At 43.1% G+C, this 14,071-nt stretch overlaps 1 protein-coding gene across 2 annotated transcripts in view; it reads right to left on the reverse strand.

Annotated features, from left to right (window-relative positions):
- Positions 1–14,071, reverse strand: part of CWF19L2 (CWF19 like cell cycle control factor 2) — a 346,427-nt gene that overhangs the window by 305,089 nt on the left and 27,267 nt on the right. For both annotated transcript variants that reach the window (XM_030200257.1, XM_030200256.1), the window contains exon 6: positions 2,711–2,830. In XM_030200257.1, coding sequence (XP_030056117.1) covers positions 2,711–2,830 — 120 coding nt within the window. The remainder of the gene's footprint in view (positions 1–2,710; positions 2,831–14,071) is intronic.

The following is a 14,071-nucleotide window of genomic DNA, read 5'->3' on the forward strand; positions in this document are numbered from 1 at the left end:
TCCAAAGTGAGACTAACAAGTTAAACCAAAATGCCTTTCTCGACGCGCAACTATATATCAATTCCGCACTACAACTTTTCCTGTCAGTACAGAATTGATATATAATTATGCGTCAAGAAAGACACTTTATTTGGTGTAACTTGTTGTTGCGTTCTTGAGGGCCTTGGCATTCTGTCAGGTCCTCGAGGCAGGACTGGAGTTCGTGAGCCCTTGGGCCACTGCCGAGGAGCGGCAGCGGCAGGCAAGACCACCTCGGGACTGGAAACACAGAAGAGCAGTACTGGAACTCTGGACTGGAGTAGTACAAGGCAGGCAACTAGAACAGATGAAACAGGAACAGCTTCACCTGCACTTAGCCACCGTTCCTCCGGAGTTGAGCTCCGAAGTGCAGGTGGCCGGCAGGACTTGCAGGATAAGGCAGGAACTGAAGATCCAGAGGACCCACCCTGGGTCTGGGATACACGAGGGAGACCAGACTAGGAACTGAACACAGACAGTGTGCTGCTGCACAGCCACTAGCAAGACCCAGAAGACAGACCAAGGAACACAAGGCGTACAGAAGCCTAGCAGGAGCAAGGACTAGGGCAGAATATACACTAGGCAGAACGGGGATCCGGGAATACCCACAGGGTAAACCCTCTAGCTAGGTGGAGACAGGATACAGGAATAACCACCCAGGAAATACACACTAGCTAGACAGATACAGGATTCAGGATATACACTCAGGATATACAAGCAGGATAGGCACACAGGCTAGGCAAGGCAGGACTTAGGGAAAAGAGAGCAAACCAGGAAGAACAGGCCAGGGGTCTTGAGCTGGCAGCAGAGCAAACAGAGTAACCAGGAATAACAGGCCAAGGGTCTTTGGGGCAGACAGGAGAACAGACAGAGTAAACCAGGACAAAGGCTTCACCCCACCCCAGGGTAAGCCAGGGACAGAGGCTTCACCCCACCCCAGGGTAAGCCAGGGACAGAGGCTTCACCCTAACACAGGGTAAGCCTGGAGCAGAGGCTTCACCCCAAACACAGGGTAAGCCAGGAACAGAGGCTTCACCCCAAACCCAGGGTAAACCAGGAAGGACCTGCAGACCACAGAGACAGTAGCAGGGAAGACCCCCCACGGAAGGACAACAGAGACACAGAAAGAAACTGGGCTGGAACCCAGAGAGAGGCTAAGCAGTAGTGCAGCAGACACTTACTAACCTGACCTGGCCTAAGAGCATAACACTCATGCAAAAGCACTGGCAAGCACAGCACTTCCTTATGAAGGCTCTCACTGATGAGTCACCAGCAGTAGGACAGAAGCAGGAAGTACACTGACCCCAAAAAGAGGCTTGACACACATAGGAAGTGAGCCCACAGGAAAGACAAGCAGGAGCCATCTTGGAAGCTGGCACAGAGCCGGTGGCAGCCATCTTAGATGCTGGCTCCCTAGAGAGGCATAGCCCACACAGGTGAGGTCTAGTGAAGCAATCAGCACAGAGACTAGAGACAAGACAAACACAAACACAGACAGAAGCCAGCAGAGCTGCTGACCCCCAGAAAGAAGGTAAGGCTGAGGGTGGTCACGGCCACAGACGTGACACTTGTTAGTCTCACTTTGGAATACCTTCCAAACATACTTTTTGTTATTTACCATAAGGACTCCCAATGAAGGCTCATTTGTCAAAACACGGCCTGTGTTGGTTCCATCGATATAGCATATATGTTTTTACAAGTTGAGACTGCGTTCCCTAGGGACCTGTCAAGGATTTTTGCACACACTGACATCCTGGGACATTTCTCTGTGGTCGTTTCCACTCTTTTTTGGGGTATTTTGGTTCATTCTCTTGTGGAAGTGCTGGTTTTCTCTTTGGTTTTGTTTGGACCTCTACGTGCTGCATATCGGCATTTAATAATGTCATCTCCGGCCTGTCCACACAAATCACTGTCTTCAAGTTTCATGGTTAGTGCTGATATTTAGTGGCGCAGTTTAAGTGCCACTGAATATGAAAGGAAGCCCCATACACGAGATTTAATCGGGCAGAAGCTTCTCTTACCTGGTTAAATCACTTTGAATATGTTAACAGCAAGTTGTTAACGCAATGGTACCTGTAAGTAAATCTAGCTCAGAAATACAAGTGTTTGACATAACCAAGAAAAAAAAATGAAACAGTCATGTAAAAGGCAAATTTCAAACTATGCATTTCAGGACTTTTTAATCATGAACTTTGTCCCAATTTTCAAAGTTAATGTATGCTTTCCATGGGCATTTGCACCTACTTTTTTCATGGTAAACAGTGCGTGCAGAGTTGAAATCACAATCAAATCGCTATTTACTGAGGTGAATTGCTTTGAAAATTGTCCTTCCCACTAGTAGGCAACAGAACGGCAGCTTTCACTGTGTGCTGAGACCAGCTATGTAAGTGCATAGCTGCAGGATCAAGTCAGCCATCTGTTGTTCACAATGTGAACTGAAGCAAATCACATAAGCTTCCAGCACTCAGATTGCCACTGGCACAGGAATCATACAAATTACTTTGGTATAGAGCTCCTCGCACTGATAAAAGCCATATTATCATCATGCATGCTGTATGAAAAGGACCAAAAACATGCTTCTTAGAACACTTTATCAACTATTCAAAGATGCAGTAATATAAACGATATCTATGCATACCAAGGAAGGGTCTTTGGAAAGAAACTGTGAAAGCAAAAGCATAAATTTCCTTACCTTTTCAAGCAATTCAGCTTTCTCTTGCTCCACAATTTTTAGCTTCTGCTTTTCCGCTCTGACTGATGCTGTAGATGTGGCTTTGATAGACATGAAATCCAAAGTCATCCACTCATCCCTCTAACATAAATGAGAAATAAAAGAGCTTAAGGTGTAACTGAAAAAGTATGTATTCAGTTTCCACTTTTATGAGCAAAGCATATTAATACTTTAATGCCTATAAATAGATAACCAAATGTTTTAAAACTAATAACATAGCAAAGAACCTCAATGGATAATTTAGCGGTGATCCTGGTCCAGGACTACCTGGTTTTAGTCAGACCAGGATTACAGTCCAAGAGCAATACTGATACTGGGGGTCAGTACTGAGAGAGATTAGGCAATGTGCAGGTCCTAAAAAGAGATATAGCCAGCAATTCCAGAGTCAGTAGAAATAAGACTGCAGGGATTCAAGAGATGCCATGAGAAATGAAGTGTCTGGCCAGCTTAAAGTATACACCACCAGCTCACCGAGAGAAACGAGCTCACAACTACTTCTTTTTGTAACTAGGGGGACCCAGCTAACTTCTGGTCTGCCTGTCTGTCTCTACCACACTTTTCATTTTACTATGTTTGCTGTGGTCATCTGGAATTCCTTCTGTATTCCCTGCTTCCCTTCAGTTTCATCAAAATATCCTCACAGGCCTTCTATTGCACACTTACAACCTTCTTTATCTTCCCTTGTCCAGGCTTTTCTCTCCAAACTAAAGGAGGTACAGTTGCTGGGGTAGAGGCCTGACCATCTTCCTCCTTTTTGGTCTCTCTCCTCTCATTTCTCTTGGACCTCATGGGTTAAAATCAGTATTTGAATTCAATATGGCAAAGCAGAGAACACAGAAGTTCCTTAATGATGAGCAATTTGAAGATCATTTAGGGATGCCATATGGCAGCAGGCTCAAATACTAGATCAACCTAGCTGCCTTTACCTGCAATCTATTTTTACGTTTCCATGAAAAATGTGGAATCAGATGATCCCTCTGGTGTACCATAGTAACATAACATTTATTCTTTAGGGCCTCTTAATAGCTAAAGCCTAAGTCTTGAGGTTTTCAAAATCCAATACTGCATGAGAAAATTATATACCAATTTTAACTATTAAACAAATGTACTATCTGTATTAATATGTTGAGATTAAGAGTTTTGGTTTCCCCTTTCTAAACATTCCTAATTTTCTTATGACCATAGCATACCCAAAATATGTCCAAAAAATAGACTGTATTCAACATATGGCCTTGGGTTTCTAAAATAAGTGTCAAACAAACAAGCTGTGATACCTGTTTATTGGACAAAATATATCTGTGACTAACTTTTGAGAGTTATCCTTGCTTCATCGGGTGAACAAAGAAACAGTGCAGTTATACAGGGTTGAAAGAGTTATCTAGGTCTTAGGCATATATAGAAAACATAAGATCTATATGAGTCTATTATTTAAGCCTTGTTTAATTATCTGCATTGTTTTTTCACTGACCTGATGAAGGGAGGATAAGCTTGTCACAGATGTGTTAAATAGTCCTACAAAAAAGTATTTAGTACAACTTGTATGATCCTTATTTTTACATTGCCAAGGAAACTAATGTTGTAGTCATTAATTCTTTACTCAAATAATATATTTAAAAAATACAGCTGCAAGAATTATTCACAGCAATCTTATGTTCTCTCTCGCTCTGAGATGCCCTTCTTGAACATTACTAAACCACACTGTATTAGCCTTTATTTAGCACATTTCTTTCAGATAGATATGAGTAATTTATAGTAATTTACCTCAGAATGACAACAAGGTATAAGCTATTTTTCACTTACAAAAACAATATATTTTTAGAAACACTTGGAAATAAGGAGGTAAATATATAGGTCGCTAAAAGTTAGGCATCCAAAATCTGAGTACTAAGCTAGCACTCTATATAACGCCAGAGTTATGCACCAAATCTGTTAGACAATACTAGCGTAAGTGCACAGTTGTGCGCCAAACATTAGGTAAAACCACTTAAGCCATGTCTATGGTTGCTGAATAGTGGAATGCCCTGACTGTGAGAAATATATTGCTTTTTCATAATTGCAAAAATAACGTATGCCCTGGTAGAAAGGAACTCTTTGAGGGATGGAAGTATAACTATACTTCTGTAGGCCCTTCCTAACAGAAACCACCATATTATAGCTTTTTAAAATCATTAACAAAAGAAACTCTGTTAGTTTAAAGCAGTGCTTTTTTTGTAGAAAAAAAGGTGCCGGTACTCATTGTGGGCGGGGTCACCACATATGGCTCCACCCATATGATAGCCACACCCACATTGGCCACACCCCTTATAGCAGCCATGGCGCATATAAACAGACATCATTGAAAATATACTAGTATAGGAGAAAAAAAATAACATGATTTTTTTCATTATAAATAATTTCTGTAAGCTGCTACAGCTCCAGTATACCCAGTGCAAAATAAGACAACAGATGTAAACACTAAAATGAAAATAAAATGATTTTTTTCTACCTTTGTTGTCTGGTGACTTTGTTTTTCTATCCATATTGGTCCCAGCCTCTGATTCTGCTGCTCTCTTAACTCCATTTCTAGAGCTTCCTTTCCATTTATTTCTTGCCCTACATCCATAAGTAAAAGCTGGATCCTCCTCTGCGGAATTGACTGGAGGAGGTACAACATGGATCCAGCTTTTGCCTATTTTCTCCATCCAAGTGCAGTTTTTCTCCTCTCTTTCCTTTCCCTCATCTCCATCCATGTGCATCTTCTTTTTTTCTTTCCTCCGCTCCATCCATGTCCAGCATTTCCCCTCTCTCTTCCCTCCCCCGTATCCATATAAAGAAATAATTCTCTCTCCCCTCTCCTCCATCCAAGTGCATTTCTCCTCTCTCCCCGCCAACCCCTCCATCCATCCATGTCAAGCAATTCTCCTCTATCTCCTGCTCTCCTCTCCATCCATGTCCAGCATGTCTCCTCTCTCCCCTGCTCTCCCCTCCCATGTCCAGCGATTCTCCTCTGTCCCCTGTCCTCCCCTGCCATCCATGACCAGCCATTCTCCTCTGTCCCCTGTCCTCCCCTGCCATCCATGACCAGCCATTCTTCTCTGTCCCCTGTCCTCCCCTGCCATCCGTGACCAGCCATTCTTCTGTGTTCCGTCCTCACCTGCCATCCATGACCAGCCATTCTTCTCTGCCCCCTGTCCTCCCCTGCCATCCGTGACCAGCTATTCTTCTCTGTCCCCTGTCCTCCGTGACCAGCTATTCTTCTCTGTCCCCTGTCCTCCCCTGCCATCCGTGACCAACCATTCTTCTGTGCTCCGTCCTCCCCTGCCATCCGTGACCAGCCATTCTTCTGTGCTCCGTCCTCCCCTGCCATCCGTGACCAGCCATTCTCCTCTGTCCCCTGTCCTCCCCAGCCATCCATGACCAGCCATTCTTCTCTGCCCCCTGTCCTCCCCTGCCATCCGTTCTTCTGTGCTCCGTCCTCCCCTGCCATCCGTGACCAGCTATTCTTCTCTGCCCCCTGTCCTCCCCTGCCATCCGTGACCAGCCATTCTTCTGTGCTCCATCCTCCCCTGCCATCCGTGACCAGCTATTCTTCTCTACCCCCTGTCCTCCCCTGCCATCCGTGACCAACCATTCTCCTGTGCTCCGTCCTCCCCTGCCATCCGTGACCAGCCATTCTTCTCTGCCCCCTGTCCTCCCCTGCCATCTGTGACCAGCCATTTTTCTCTGCTCCGTCTTCCCCTGCCATCCGCGGCCCATTCTTCTCTGCCCCCTGTCCTCCCCTGCCATCCATGTCCACTGATTATCCTCTCTCCCCTCCCCTCTCCTTCATGTCCAGCAATTTTCTCTTCCCTGCCCTCCCCTTCTTCTCCAGCCCCAGCATCAGACCCTCAGCCCCAAACCTCAGCGTCTGTCCTTGGTCCCTTTTTCTCCCAGCCACAGAGTCAGACTCTTCTCCCTAAATCAGCTCCCTTCTCCCAGCCCCAGCAAAATACCCTTCTCTCTCCTCAACCCCTAGCGCCCAGCATGTGCCCTGTTCTCCCATCCTCAGGGTCTGCCATTCATCCAACCCCCACATCAGACCTTCTCCCCACCCGACGTCGAGATCCAGCGCCCCTGCCCCAGCTGCCCGCCCTCTTTGCTTCCCGACAGCCCTGCTTTCCGGTCCAAACCTCCCCCCCCCCCCCCCCCCCGCGACGCGTTTCAATCTTTTATTTTTTTTACTTGCAGTCACAGCGCCGGCGTTGTTGAGAGCACCAGGCTCGCCTCCTCATGCTTTCCTTCCCTTCGCTGTTCCGATTCGCTGCCTCTCAGTGTCCCGCCTTCCTGTGACGTGTTTCCTGTTTCCGCGAAGGCGGGACACTGAGAGGCAGCGAATCGGAACAGCGAAGGGAAGGAAAGCATGAGGAGGCGAGCCTGATCCTCTCAACAACGCCGGCGCTGTGACTGCAAGTAAAAAAAATAAATAAAAGATTGAAACGCGTCGCGGGGGGGGGGGGGGTTTGGATTGGAAAGCAGGGCTGTCGGGAAGCAAAGAGGGCGGGCAGCTGGGGCAGGGGCGCTGGATCTCGATGAGCGGCAGGAACGCAAGTCAGGAACCCTAGGGAAAAAAGGTGCCGGTACGCCGTACCGGCGCGTACCGGCACAAAAAAAGCACTGGTTTAAAGTAATGTGTGCAAAGTGATAGAAATGCTGAGACAGGGAGAGAAAGAAGAAAGGAGGGGTAAGAACTCCCCCCCTCCCAGACAAGCTTACCAACCAAGGTCACATCAGCTAGATAACTATGAACAAAGAAACTACAGAGAGGAAGGAAAGGAGGGGGGTGTATATCCCTGTTGCTAAGGGCTAGGCCTGCCACTAAGGCCTAAGGCCTGTACTTTACCCAGTTTGTTTCTCACAAGTTGGCCTAACAAGTTAGCATCTTTGCAACATACAGTGCTTTTCTCAGGACACTTCAGTGATAACAATTGGTTGGAGCTGTGTAATGTTTTTCATATAGGGTGGATGTAACCTTGGCAGTTGCTGGGAGACAGACTGAGGACCCAGTGAGCCTACCAGTATGTTGCATTTGTGGGGAGAGACAGAGAGGACACAAGGGTATTGTTCTATGCCCTGTGCCTAACTACACGCTGTGCACGCAGAACTGGTAGCTAATTAGCCAATGGCCACCGACTGTCCACATGAACCCACATCAGGAGAAAGTGATATAATACAGGAATATCCATATATGGCAAGGCTACTTTCTGATTTCAGTTTAGGGAAAATCACATGATTTATGAGAAATGTAACTTGCAACAGTATATATGTGATGTCCGGAAGATGTTAGCTGAGCAGTTTTTCGTTATTCAGGATGCGCGCTGCTGACTGACAACCTGCTCCAGGGAGAGACCTATTATCTAGATTGTAAGCTCTTTGAGCAGGGATTGTCTTTCTTGTGTACGGTGTACAGTGCTGCGTATGCCTTGTAGCACTATAGAAATGTTAAATAGTAGTAGTATTTGTATTTGGCTCTGTGAGATACCAATAAAGGTAAATACTGGTTGCGCCTAACGGAGTCTAAGTTCTCTTTCTTATTATTTTTTTTCCTGTGTTTCCCCCCTCCCTGTGAGGGCTAAGAGACGGGAGGAAGTAACACAGGGGACAGGGTGAGAAGTTTAGAGCTGTTGTTACACAGAACTCTAGCAGACAGACAACCAACCTCCAATGAGAAAACCTTAGGGGCAGACACTTAAATGTAACTATAAAAGCTGTGGAATCATAGAGGAGAGAGAGAGAGAGGAGATAGAGGAGAGATAGAGGAGAGAGAGAGAGAGAGAGAGAGAGAGAGAGAGAGAGAGAGAGAGAGAGTGTGTGTGTGTGTGTGTCTGTGTGTAGAGGCAAGCTCCAAGTTCAGAGATGCCAGAACACCCTCCCCCCCTTGCAAGAATGATTTATTTATTAAACAATAAATTGCTTAATTAAGCTTTGATTCATCAATCTGATTTTATGAGTCCTATTTTTGTATAGGTTCTCAGGTTATCTGGGGGCTATTTATAACACTGACACACCCATGTCACTTCCACATTAACCCCCCCTTTGAATTTGTACATGAAAGTAGTTAGGGAAACTATTTCTAGAATAGGAGCATACGTCTCTTACACGTGCAACTGCAAATTAGCACTAATTAGTGCTTATTAATGCCAACTATTGCTATTTATCACCAATCATCTACCAATTTTGTGCTATTTAATTATGTTATGCTCATAACTGACCTCTATTCTATAATCACATCCCCAATTGTGCACCTTAGTTTGGACGTCATTTATAGAATTAGGGGGATAGAGGCCATCATCTTAATATGAATCTTCTATAATATAAGTACATAAGTAATGCCACACTGGGAAAAGACCAAGGGTCCATCGAGCCCAGCATCCTGTCCATGACAGCGGCCAATCCAGGTCAAGGGCACCTGGCAAGCTTCCCAAACGTACAAACATTCTATACATGTTATTCCTGGAATTGTGGATTTTTCCCAAGTCCATTTAGTAGTGCTTTATGGACTTGTCCTTTAGGAAACCGTCTAACCCCTTTTTAAACTCTGCCAAGTCTTCACCATGTTCTCCGATAACGAATTCCAGAGTTGAATTACGCTTTGGGTGAAGAAAAATTTTCTCCAATTTCTTTTAAATTTACTACACTGTAGTTTCATCGCATGCCCCCTAGTCCTAGTATTCTTGGAAAGCGTGAACAAATGCTTCACATCCACCTGTTCCACTCCACTAATTTTTTTTATATACCTCTATCATGTCTCCCCTCAACTGTCTCTTCTCCAAGCTGAAAAGCCCTAGCCTCCTTAGTCTTTCTTCATAGGGAAGTCGTCCCATCCCCGCTATCATTTTAGTCGCCCCTTCGCGGCACCTTTTCCAGTTCCACTATAGCTTTCTTGAAATGCATTTCTCCCATAAGAGATGGAGGGAGTAGTTGAAGCTCCTTAAATACAAACAGCCAGATAGATGAATTATGTTCTAAAAGGTATTGTATAATTGCTCCTTAATTTCTCCTATACAGTACTGTTTATTATAAAATGGTTACATGAGTTACTTTACACCGAACAACTATTCCACTAATAGAAGTGAAATCAGACTCTGTTAGTGAAAGTCTCTTTTGATCTTGTAAAATACATAAAAGAGCAAACCAATAATTTTTTCTTCTATTGTGCGGATTATTTTCCAAACATATTCCTCTAGGGTGACCACAGATCATGATCAGGTTATAAAAACAGACCCTAGGCAGCATAGCTTCTATAATTATAATGTAATAAATTGTTTTACAATTGCAAAATAATTAGTTTTCCAACAGAGCTAACAAATAAAAAGTGACTTGCCATTTCTGTCGAAGGAATTCATGTAGAAATTATTTCTAAATAGTGTAATCATTTTTGTATACAAACAAGCAAAATATATCCAAGGACACTGAATGTCACTACCCACCCCACTGTTATTTTTTTCTTCTATAAAGACTCTTTATAAGCTTCAGCCCTTGCAGATTCAAAGTTGCTCTTTCCTCCATTTTTCATACCTATAATCTGCCCAGTTTCATTTTTTTTCTCAAACATAGCTCCCTTAACTCAAAGCATCTTGCTTCTTTTTTATCTGTGTATCTTAACTAGACTATAAGCTCCAAGTAGCAGGGTCAGGCTCTTATGTGCCTTTGTACACTGCTTCCTACATCTAATATGTATTGTACAAATGAATAATAGAGATGCCCCAAGGTCTGGTGTGGGGGAAACTGAGATTAACACAATGCCCATCCTCTTGCAAGCCCTACTCGCCATCTTTAGCTCCTTTGTTATCTAAACCTCAGGTGGAAAGTTCCTGCTAAGGGTCATGAGGCCAGAGGCCATGCTATTTAAAGAGGCAGGCAAGTTACTACAGTTCATTTTGTTGGCTTAGACTCCATAAAGCAGATCTTACTCATTTTTTATAGCAGTTCTTTTGCCCCTTTTTTTGGACACTAATCCTGTTGATACACACTTATTTTCTGTATCCCCGGCTTGCATCATGAGGGTCCAGGGCACTTAGGATTTTCTCTTACTGAAGTAAGGCTGCACTGTAGCGCCAATCCTCCTACTGATGATTACTATTACTACAGACCCCTTTAGCCTATAAACATATACAGTTGGAAAACAGAAGCTCCTACCACTGGCTTGCTGTGGTTATTGAGGGTGCTGAAAAGCACTGGACTCACCAGGTGTTTTAGCTAGTAGTGTTTTGTTTGGGTTCGTGGAATTCAGTACATGTTGTGATTGGGTACCTATGTGTGTGTTATGTAACCCCAGTTTGGTTAGGCAAAGGGCTGATAGAGCACCCAACAAGGAGGAGACTGACCTTTTCAGGATGCAAGGGCCAAGAGGTATACTAGACATTCATTATGGGTGCAATGGACTGGAGTTCCCTTGCTTCTTGACTGAGAAGCCCTTTGAACATCCCAACACTGCTACACATGGTTTGAAGGAGCCTATTTGGCTGTTTCTTTTAGGGTTCTATACAGCACATTGACTTATCAGTCAGGATGCTTGCTGAACAGCTTGTTCTGTATAATTTAATTTATATGCCTTTACTTTCCCATCAGACCTTCTTAATAGGAGACTCACAAGGGGGATTTCTTGAAATAGGCCAGTTTTATGGCTCTGATGGCCAAGGAGTGAATGCATGCTGAAAATAAAGTTGTGGCATTACATTTCCAAAACCTGACTTATTATTGATTCTGGAAAAGCAAGACAGGTAGTCATGTCTGCCCACATTATGAGCAACAAAGTTATTAAAAGAATCTTAATAATATAGATGAAAAATAAAACAAATGTGAAAATATGTTCCAATACAATTCATTTATTATATTGGTTTTAAATGGTGTCCTGACCAGAATGCCCTACTATAGTGAAAGAAAGAAGTGTGAAACAGTATATAATTACATAACAAATAAAAGAAAACAATTAGATGTAGAGGAGTTAAAATTCAGGATAGGCAAGTTTAAATAAATGAGTTTTATTTCAAAAAGACGACAGGGGTGGGGGGCAACCTGATTTTCTGGAAGAGGATGATTAAACAGACTTTGCCACAGGGAAGAACCGAAAGTGAAAAATAGAAAAGTATGTTTTGCTTAGTACAGAGAATGAAAAAAAATACATAGGACATGAGAACGCAGAGTGTGAGAGAGTCAATAACAAGACAGGCCAGAAATTAATTTAAACAAAGATGAAGGGTTTGAATGTTGTTCCATATTTCACTGAAAAACAATGAAGTGTGTAGGAACAATTACGGTTTAGTTTTTTATCCTCTTGATTTATTTTATGTGTATTACATTTTATTAGATATTGTTTCTGTGTTTTTAAATGCATTTTGTACTGTATATATGATACTAATTTCTGTTTGTTTTGGTTTGGTTTTTTGATAAGAACCCCTGAAGGCGGCATTGGGTGCCAAACCATGGTCCGTGTCCAGTTCACACTGTCATTACCACTGTATGTCAGATTTGAAAATAAACTCTTTCTATGGGTCACTTTGTAGATTGTGACTGGCATCTTCCACCTATGTCTATTACCTAGGAACAAAGAGTGACATGCTAGTGGGATAGAATGTGGAAGTATAAACAGGCTACTGAGTTTTCTAACAGCTGAAGTAGATGAAGTGACAGGTCAGGGCAACCAGCAATAAGACTTGTTACAGTAGTCTAGGTTCAGAAAAAACACCATGAAACAGAACAAGCAATTTACAAGAGAGAGAAGCTTACTTTATAGAACTTGAACAGTTATAGCGGAACAGTTATAGCGGAGAGAAGTATCCAGAGAATTAGTGCAAGGTTGAAGGGAGACAAATGGGTCAGCAAAACACTGAATACAGACAGATAAGGAACGAGAATCAAAGGAAATAATCCTAGAAGATGGCTGGAAACAGCAGATCTATGCAAGAAAACTGAGACTTTGGTAGGAGATAGCATAAGGGAGTGAAAGTGCATCTAAACCAATACAACAGAGAGGCAGAGTTGGAAAGAGAGAGAAGATAAATTAAAGCACTAGTTTTTATATCATTGGCAAAGTATACCTGAATGCAAGTCACCTTTAACTACTGAGAAAGACATGAGCTAAATTAAAATCCAAACCATGAAAAGTGAAAGGAAGAAACAGGAAAATCCAAGGAATGAATATACATAAGAAAGTGCAAGGACCCAAAAAAGGTAGACTGCTTCTTCAAATACCAACCCTCCCCAGTGTTTCAACCCTATTCTGGAGTGGTGACAAGTTAATTTACTAAATTTAGATAACCAATCCTTAATCAGCCTATAAGGGACCATTAAGGATGCTGCTGGCACTAAGTGCAATAGCAATTGATTTTGTTATGTGTACAGCGTTTCATTGGGAACCTGATTGAGGCTAATAAAATCCCATCTCCATCTATGTATCTTCCATTAATTTGTAAGACATTGCCACCTGAATAATTACCAAAAGAACTCCACAGTCCTAATGAATTGATTAGCTGTTCTAAAAAAATATGCAGTAAATGTATCTACCATTTAAAAATCTGCAGGCTCACAAAATATGCTTAAGCATAAGTAGTCTGCCGCAAAAACAATATAAATTTCACTTCTACAGGATTCCTTTTGTATTTTTTGCAGGGAGCGGGGGGGGGGGGGGGGGGGAAGAGAAGAAACTTAGTCACTGCCTTATAAGTTTCCTTCAGGCTGAGGTGCAACCAGCCCTGAGATTCTGGCATGCTAAGCTTTCATTTGCAAGTACCCAAGAATTTTATTCCTATTTCAATTGACCCTCTTCCTAGTGTAGTCATTGCAGCCACCTTCCTGAGATTGAGAGCCTTTCAGAACACTGCATTTGGCCACAAAAAGTCTACAGACTACAAATCTGGCAAAAAAATGCACTTTTAACAATGTCGAAGACACCAGTCAGGGACAATGAATGCTGCCTTTGTAGCATCTCCAATATTAGCTTACCCAGATTGTGGAAAGCCTGAGCTGGGGATCAAACCAGGAATCCTCATACACTACCCAGTGAGTCAGCTTGACTACTGCAAATCCCTATACAAAAGAACCAGAGCTTGTCCAAAACACAGCTATTAAGACCATCAACGAAGCAAAAAAAAAAACACACACACAACCACATAGCTCCCTTTTTGAAGGCCTCTCACTGGCTCCCTCTCCCACTGTATAAAACTTATAAATTACTGCTCTTAGCTTTCAAAATTCACATCTCAGGAGAACCTGGCTTTCTCTCATGGCTGCTGACATCTTATATCCCCTCATAAGCACTTAGATCCTCGAAACATCATTTAGTAGTCCCTGCTTTCAGAGAACTAG

Source organism: Microcaecilia unicolor, chromosome 4, assembly GCF_901765095.1.
Source record: "Microcaecilia unicolor chromosome 4, aMicUni1.1, whole genome shotgun sequence".
Classification (NCBI taxonomy): domain Eukaryota; kingdom Metazoa; phylum Chordata; class Amphibia; order Gymnophiona; family Siphonopidae; genus Microcaecilia; species Microcaecilia unicolor.